Source organism: Ursus maritimus, unplaced genomic scaffold, assembly GCF_017311325.1.
Source record: "Ursus maritimus isolate PB19 unplaced genomic scaffold, ASM1731132v1 scaffold_14, whole genome shotgun sequence".
NCBI lineage: Eukaryota > Metazoa > Chordata > Mammalia > Carnivora > Ursidae > Ursus > Ursus maritimus.
Window position 1 is genome coordinate 58,431,973 of NW_024423786.1, and position 8,166 is coordinate 58,440,138.

Sequence of the window (8,166 nt, forward strand, 5' to 3'; positions counted from 1 at the left end):
CAGCCGACAGCGGGCGGGTGTGCTTGTGCCCAGGCTGTGTTTTCTCCAACCTGTACTTTGGCAAATGTGGAGGAGCGGGAATCAGATTAATGATCCAGGCACCACCCAGGCAAGCCGGGCCGGTTTCTCACACCGTGATGTTCGGCCAGGGAGCAGAAGTTTCCGAGTGCCCTCTCTGGGGGTGGGGGGAGTGGGCAGGAAGCAGGAAGGGGGAAGTATCCACCGAGAGGGGTGTTGTGTGTTTATGCAAGATTGTTTCTGTCCCGTTACAGCGGGGTACAGTGACATCCGTCATTCTAACATCTACCACCGACATGTATTCGTATCTATCTTAGGCAGAAAGCTTGGCTCTTGAGAACTCGGCCTCACGCAGCCGCGTCTCTAAGCTACACAGTGAACGGAGGTTTTCACTGATTCTTCCCAGCTCTCTGCTTCACACACTTGTAGGGTCGACTGCAATCTCCTTGCCGCGGGAGATGGTCAGCGGAGATGACGAGAGCGGCTGTGGACTCAGGCTGGCTTTGACACGCTTGCTTCCCGCACTTCTGAGCCACTGACCTTGGGCGGGTTCACCTTGCTAAGCCCCGTTTGCTTAGCGCTGAAAGAGGGGTGACAGTCTCCACCTGCCAGAGCCGATGTGAGCTTTCAGGGAGGCTGTGCCCAACACCCCGCACGCACGGAGCGCTCAGCCAGCCTCCACTTCCGTGGACCCTGCCACGAACCCTGCCACGTCAGCGCTGGGGCAGGAGGAAGGGTCCCATGTGCTGAACCAGGGACTGTGGCGTGGGCTCTGCTAACCCGCAGAAAGCCGCCCGCTTTTCTGAGTCTGTTTCCTCATTAAACAACACAAAAGCCAACATCTATGGAACACCCAGGGAAGGTTTATGCACAGAGGAACACATATTAAATTCCCATTCCCCACGACGGACTCCGTGGGGCCTGTGGTCCCTTCTCCACGTGCAACAGAGAAGCTGGCGCCCAGGGAGGCGGAGACGCGCCCAAGTGACAAATGCGGTCGTGGACACTTAGGTTTAGGGTCTGGGACCCTGTCCCAGCTTTATTTGTGTGTTAGGGACCTTAGCAACTAAGTCCTGAATGGGGTGCAGAACTCGGGGTCACAGCAGTCGGCGTGGTTTCCGGACCCTTCAGACCAGAGAGTTGAAGGCCCCTCTCTGACAGTCTTTTGAAAAACAAAAACTGCCCGTTGGTTGTAACCTTGCCTGTGGGCAGTGGTGTGGCGCCTCCGGGAACCGCGGCCCCGCTCTCCTCACCCGGCTGGAAATTCAGAGGCAGTGGCCCCCATCACTGTCCCCAGGGCTGCTTCCCCTCCCCCAGCAGCCGAGAGGAGGCACCAGTGCGTCAGAACGTGTGTCCCGCTCATCCACAGGGTCAAGGGCATGCCGAGGTTCTGTGTGTTTCCACGCAGAACTGGGTGCTCTTTGCAGACCCACAGCCGGGCGGGGCTCCTGGGAGACGGACGGGCATGGACAAGAGTCTGTGGCCCACGGAGGTCACAAGTCTGGCCATCTTCATCTACCACTGGGTTTACAGACCTCGTGTGTACGGCGTTTTCCCAGGGGACTCGCCTGCACTGGGTCCTGCTTCCGCTCCCCTGTTGGGGGAGTCTCCGTGTCCTCCAGACCTGTGGTCAGGGGATCCACGAGTCAAGCTATTTTAACAATACCAAGACATCACGTGGGTTTTCACTCCTCTGGAGTTTTCCGGAGGCTACACGGTGTGCGACCCTGGAACGGACCACAGAAGCACGGAGTTCCGCTATCCAGCCAGACCTGAGGTTGTCAACACCAAACACCGAGCCCACACTTTTACGGAAAGCACATCGGTAAAATGTTGACATGCTTTCTGTGAGAGAGTCTGCTACACTCAGATTCCGCGTTTGGAGATGAAACTAACCAGAACTGGTCCACGCCAAGAAGAAATCCTACCAATCAGTCCATCAGCCAACCAACCAGTGTCCCAGGTGGTCTGCATTCCAGCTGAGGCTCCCCCTCCCCTCAGCGGGCACGTGCCTCTCTGGCTGCCGAGGCCCTTACCACGCCTGTGCACGACCTGGGAGCTCCCCACGGGGGGACCCCATCCCCTCACCCATGTTGGTCTGTCCTGAATGCCAGTGAGACAGGAACCACAGGCCCCGACAGTGTGCAGGGCGTTCCCATGAGGCCGTGCACGTGCTGGGAGCTGGGAGCACTGGCTGAACAGAGACTCCGACGGAGGCCCAAAGCACTGAGCGTAAGCGCGGACGCAGCATACAAACCAAGTCTGCAATGAGACGCTTGTCAAAGGTATTCTGAAGTTTCGTTCATTTAGGTCTATTGAAAAACCCCTGTTTGCAACTATGTGCACCGAACTCTCCAAAGACCCCGAGCGACCCACGTGCTCTGTGGGTGCGGGCCCGAAAATTCGTAATTACCTCTCATTTAAAGCAGGGGATTCCCTCCCCACCCTGATGATAAAAACAACACATAAAGCGTAAACAGGAAAGGAGAAACCGTCACCCGGAGACAAGGGTTAGCGTGTTTGGTGGAGCCCTTTGTGCTTCCAGACAAGCCCACAAATGTGTTCTGCGTGGTTGACGTCACGCCAGCTACGTGGTTTTGTGTCCTCTCTTCACTGAACGCTGCTTTAGGGACACGTCCCCAGCACGCTGATTCTTCCTAAACGGGAGCGGAGGGCTCAGGGCAGGCAGAGCACAGCACCCACCATGGGGACGGGGAAGGGAGGGGCATGAGAAAAGCAGGTGTGCGCGCTGGGCGACCACCTCGCGGTAGATGGGCGCTCCTTCCAGCTGGGAGCAGGCTGTGTTCACCGCGGGAGCGTCCCGCCTCCTGGAGGACCCGTGGGCATGCTTCCACCTGGGAGCGGAGCGGGCGGGTGGGCGACACCAGCGCCGGGGGCTCCCGCGGGTCACCAGGCTGTGTGCCAGGAGTCGGGGTGGGTGAGGGATGACTCCCAGCGCCTGCAGGAGGCTGTCAAAGAGCAAAGCCACGCGACAAAGGAGAGACCAGCCCGGGGTCGTTGGTAAAGATAGCACTTTAAAGTCCCACCACCAGCGGTCCTGCCTTTGCGGGACGTCAGCTGGGGTGGCACTGGCAAAAAGGAGCCGGGAGGACGGGGGAGGGGTGGGGCGCCGGGGGCTCCCTCGGAGAGCGCTGCTACATCATGGGGTACGCGATGACGAAGTAGTTGAGCTCTGCGTCGATGAGCTTTCTGTATTTCCTGTGAATCTCGCGCAGAGTCCTGTCCTCGTCGTTGGTCTCATATCTGTTCGTGTAAATTCTCACCTGCACCGGCACAGAGATACGCCGCGCGTTAGGCAGGGCAACACCGCGCCCATCCCTGCCTGGTACACGCTTGGCCCGGCAAAGCCCAAATCCAGCTGCTGAAGAAAGCAGCTCCGGGTTCCCGTCCATGAAGCAAACCCCCAGGGGATGCGCCGCCCGCCTGCCCGCCCAGCCGCACGCCTGACCCCGGCGGGAGCGCACACACCGCCGGCCACCTGCCCCAAGCCCGGGAGCCGGGGGCCCTACCTTGAGAGTGCGCAGGGAGCACTGCCCCTCCTCCTGACTCTTCAGGATCCGCTCCACAAACTTCACGTCCAGGAAAGCCCAGATCTTGAAGTAGAACAGCTTCCTGCAGGACAAGACGAGGAGGTGCAGCTCCTCGTCCAGGGACTCGTGGTTGTTGTTGAACTCAAACGTCAGTTTCTGGAAAAGCACCAGAGGGGAGACGGAGGTGGGCGGAGATGCTGGGACCGGCTGGTCATTCCGCCCCAGCCCCAGGGCCTGGCTGACGGTGGCCCCAAGGCCGCAGGGAAGAGACGGGGACATGCGGGTGAGTTCACCCGACTTTGCAAGATGCATTTGGGGTTCAGAGACCCAGCCCCGCGGCCAACTGGCCAGCCACCACCCCTCCAGCCCCTCGGTAGCACAGAAGGACAGCAAGGGCCGAGGTGAGGAGCCCTTGTGCTGCCGGTGGAATTTATACCCATTGATATCATGCAGCCTTCTGTGCGGCCCTTGCGAGGGACAAATGATCCTGATTTTACAGCTGGGGAGGCTGGCGGGTTAGAGAACAGCCCAATGACTCAGTGAGTCGGTCTGGTTTGGACCCACTGTTTCCTGTGCTGCTGGGAGGTGGGGAGGACCAGCCGTCCCCCGTGGAGGCCCCTTCTTGCTCAGAGAGGGCACAGACGGGCTTGGCAGCCAGCCAGAGAATCCCTTGTGTTCCACGTGGACAAGTGAGCCGCTGTCCCCCGCTGTGATCTTGGGAGGCCAGGGGCTGGTCGTGAGTCTGGTAGCATTTCCCGGGACCTCCGTCTGAGACCAGCGCGTGCCAGCCCCCGCCGGGAGCAGGCCGAAGTGGCCTCTCCGCTGGGGAAGCCGGTGACCTGAGCAGCCCTCGAGTCCCACCCACCTGCAGAGTGTGCCGGAAGGTGGGTAGGAGATCCGTGAGCGTGGGCCTCATGGACCAGTCGGGGTCGCTGAAGTAGCAGCTCCGCAGACTGAGGCTCCGGACCGGGACCTCCTGCAGGAGGATCCGGGCCAGGCGCTCGTACTTCATGACCCGCTCGAAGAAGAAGTTCACTTTCAGGTTGGCGGCGTGCCTGGCCAGCTTGGCCCAGGACATGCCCCAGATGACCTGCCCGTGGGGGTCGTGGGTGTGGCACTTGATGTTCATGGTCCAGAGGGTCCCGGCGTTGTTCTCGCACAGGTTCTCGAGCAGCTCGTCCGAGAGGCAGTTGTAGTTGAGGGTCAGGGAGGCCAGGCTGCGGAACGTGGCCATGGTCTTGTTGAACTGGGCGCTGCTGTACACGGCGAGGTGGTGGCTGAAGTAGTCCTCGATGTTGAGCTGCGACACCACGCTCTCGCTCCGCAGGTGGCTCAGCGAGTTGAGCACCGCGCAGCCCTGCTCCACGGTCAGCCTGGCCCCCTTCAGGTTCAGGTAGTCCAGGCGCCTGCCCACCTTCTTCAAGAAGAAGCTCAGGCTTCTGATGAAGGAGCTGCGGATGCTCTTCCTCCAGACCAGGCGGTCCAGCTCCAGGTGCTGGATGGACAGAGATCTTAGACGGTGGTTGCTCTTGCCCAGACAGGACAGGAGGCCGCGCATGGTGACCTGGAACTTCTTGGTCAGAACGGCGTTGTAAGGGTTCAGGAATTTGATCTCCAGGTGCTCCAGATAACGACCAAACTTCTTGACGTACCAAAGAGCGGACTCGAATTCGGACGCATGCACCCTGGAGGGCCTGCCGCTGAACGTGATGGTCCTGTATCGCCAGAGGTCAGCCGAGAACATCATCTCGTTCCACTTTCTGCAGACCAGTGCGGCTCTGGACCTGTCCCTGTCTCCCAGCCACCAGAAAACACGACGCAGGCACACATCGGGCAGACTGGCCCAGCAGCTCTGCTCTTGGGGCTGGATCGGTTGGCTGTCTTCGTCCATTGAGGAACCGCGATGTCCAGAGCAGCTGGGTGGTAGGCAGGGCTTCCAAAAATGAGGAGAGAAAAGCAGTCGCTCGTTTTCTGTGGGGAGTAGAAAGGAAGAACTGTTACCTACCAGATGGAAATGAGACCCAGTTGAAAGAACTCGCCCTCCGCGTGGGTAGCCGGCCCTGTACTGGAGCGGGCGGGGACAGGCACAGATCTGCCTTGCGGGCACGCCTGCCAGGACTCTGTCCGCCGGGGCCTCCCGGGTTCACACCCAGGACTCAGTTACAGCACAGCGGGTGGAGTGAGAAGGCTTGGGCATGTGTGCGGTGCCGGGAGCACAAACGGGGTGATTCTGACTGGGGAAGGAGGAGGTAGATGGGGCTGCTCAGAGGAGGTGGCCCCCGAGTGGGGCTTTGCAGGGTGAGTAAGAGCTGCGAGGACGGCCAGCTTGGCCTGGTGGCGGTGGAGGAGGAACCCGTGCACTGTGGACAGAGGGAACCATAGGCACAAAGCCGCGGAACTGGGGCCATTTGGGGTGTGTGCACATGCAGGGAGCTAGAAATTGTTTGGGGCTTAACTTGTAAGGGTCAGGAGTTTGGGAGCTGGAGCAGGGGGAGGTGCCGGGTCAAGGGGCACCAGGGGTTCCCCAAGACTTTGAAATTCTGACACATGGGCCCCCCTCTCTGGATGGGAATCACTGGTTCCCCGATGGCTGTGTTTGCGTTCAAAAGGGCAGCGGCAGGTCTAGGATCAAGGCTGGAGAGCCTCAGCTGAGGCCACCAGGGGCCAGGCAAGGTCAAAGGGTCACCTGTCCGGAAGCGATGTGGTCAGTCTTGAGGCATAGAAAGGGCCTTCCAGGGAAGAGGAAGAAGGATGGCCCAGAGCCGAGTTCAGGCTCTGAGCCTGGGGCTAGGGCAGTGTGACTAAGGGAATGGGTGGGGTTGTGGGTTCTTCGAAGGACACGATTTGGTAACTGGATAAAGAGCTGGGGAGCACCAGAAGGTCTCTGAGCTGGCTGCTGGACTGCACGTGGGCCTCTACCAGGCTAGGGAGGCCCGGGCAGAGCCAGGTCACAGCCTGCCTGAAGCACCGAGCCCTCGCACTTTCTGTAGCCATAGCTGGTCTTCACGAGCTGCCTTCAGTGTGCCCCTGGCCTGAAAACTCTCCTCCTTCCCTTTACCGCTCCCAAAGCACCGTCTTCAAGGTGCAAGCCCTACCACTCCATAATGCTTTTAGGGGCTGTTTTACCAAGTGGCCCAAGATTATCGTAGCTCATAAAAACGCAGGGCTGAAGAAGCCCTGAGAATCATTTCTTTACAGATGGAAACCGAGGCCCAGAGAGCTGAAGGGGCTTGCCTATGGTCACATGGCAAGTTGGTGACAGGCCTCAGGAGCTGAGGGACACGTTAAGCATAGTTCTCAGCTCAGGACAGACATTTGTGTAAGCGCGCTCTTGGGTTTTACTCCCTTGGTGCCCTTGCCCACATGCACCGACCCATTCCGACGTGCTGATGTGGGTCTGTGCCCGTCCTGGCCAAACGTGTGCTTAATGCTGGTAAGCATCAGCTTGTTGCCGGTCTCCCCGTGATGGACTCCCCGACGCCCCCAGCTCCCACCACCACCGCAGGGGCCATGAAAGCCCTCAAGCTCCTGTGTGGTGGTGGGGTGGTTCTCTGGGGTCTTTGCCAGTGCCTCGTCCTCACCACCCCATACTTCCCCTCCACGCCCGCAAGACAGTCACCAGCCTCCAGCTGGCTCTCTCACCTCCAGATCCAGACAGACTTCCCCGCGGGCTGTGGCAGCGGCCTGTCCCCCCGACCAGGACACGGCGTCCACGGGGTCCCAGAGCCACTGCCTGCCCTGCCGCCTTCCCCTTCCCCTCGCGCCCATCCCTCAGCATAATCTTCGTCCCAGTCTGTGTCACCCCTGAGACGAGGGACAGCCTCATTCTTCTCCTGAGCAGTCCTTCCACATTTAACAAAGGAAGAGGTAGGGTTGTGGCTTCATCCACAGAAGCCGCCCACGGCTAGGGGCCCCTCAGCGCCTCGTGTGAAGCAAGGTGCTCAAGAGAAGCCAAACCGATTCCCCAGCTCAACAGAAGACTTTGCCTGGCTGTCACTGGTTGGAGGAATCCTCGGACATGATAAGCCACAGGGTGGTGTCAGAAGAACATATTTGGTAGGCTGGGGAAGCTGTGGCCGGCGGTTCACAAGTCCCAGCCCTTTCTGGCCACGTCGCCGCTCCCCACCTAAACCACCTGGCCAGCCAGAGCGCCAGAGCCTAGCGGGCTGGACCCCACTTCTGTCAGCTGCTATGTATGACCTTAGGCAAGTTAATTTTCCTTGTGCCTCAGTTCCCACACCTGCAAACCAGGGATGAAAATGGTGCCCCTGTCAGTGTTGGGAGGCGTAAATGAGCCTGATATGTGGAAAGTGCCAGAATAGCACCTGGTTCATAGCAGATGTTGCACCAGTGCTCGCTGCCCCGGGGTAAGCTGTTGCCAAGGTGCTCTGCAAGGCATGCCCAGTTTGCAAATGGGGAAACAAAGAAAGTGAGGAAGGCTCCCAGCCAACCCCTGATAAGTGGGGAAGTGGGATTCAGACCCACCCCGAGAGTGCGCAGGCCGAGTCCTGTCCACCTGCCCCAGAGCCCCAACCCGGGAAGGAAATCTAAGGGAGTCCCACCACCCACAGCCCAGAGGTGCCTGAGGACGCGTCCT

At 59.8% G+C, this 8,166-nt stretch overlaps 1 protein-coding gene across 1 annotated transcript; it reads right to left on the minus strand.

Annotated features, from left to right (window-relative positions):
• Nucleotides 1-3,173: 3,173 nt before the first annotated feature.
• Nucleotides 3,174-5,460, minus strand: FBXO39 (F-box protein 39). The gene is made up of 3 exons (XM_008687919.1): nucleotides 4,435-5,460; nucleotides 3,549-3,725; nucleotides 3,174-3,302 (listed from the first exon to the last, which is right to left on the minus strand). Exons 1-3 carry the CDS (start codon nucleotides 5,458-5,460, stop codon nucleotides 3,174-3,176), a joined length of 1,332 nt encoding a protein of 443 aa, XP_008686141.1.
• Nucleotides 5,461-8,166: the final 2,706 nt, after the last annotated feature.

Coding starts and splice junctions, on each gene's coding strand:
- FBXO39 (XM_008687919.1), bottom strand. CDS start 5,460: ATGGACGAAGACAGCCAACCGATCCAGCCCCAAGAGCAGAGCTGCTGG. Junction 3,726..4,434: donor CCTTCCGGCACACTCTGCAG/GTGGGTGGGACT, acceptor GTGCTTTTCCAG/AAACTGACGTTTGAGTTCAA. Junction 3,303..3,548: donor GCTCCCTGCGCACTCTCAAG/GTAGGGCCCCCG, acceptor GTGCCGGTGCAG/GTGAGAATTTACACGAACAG.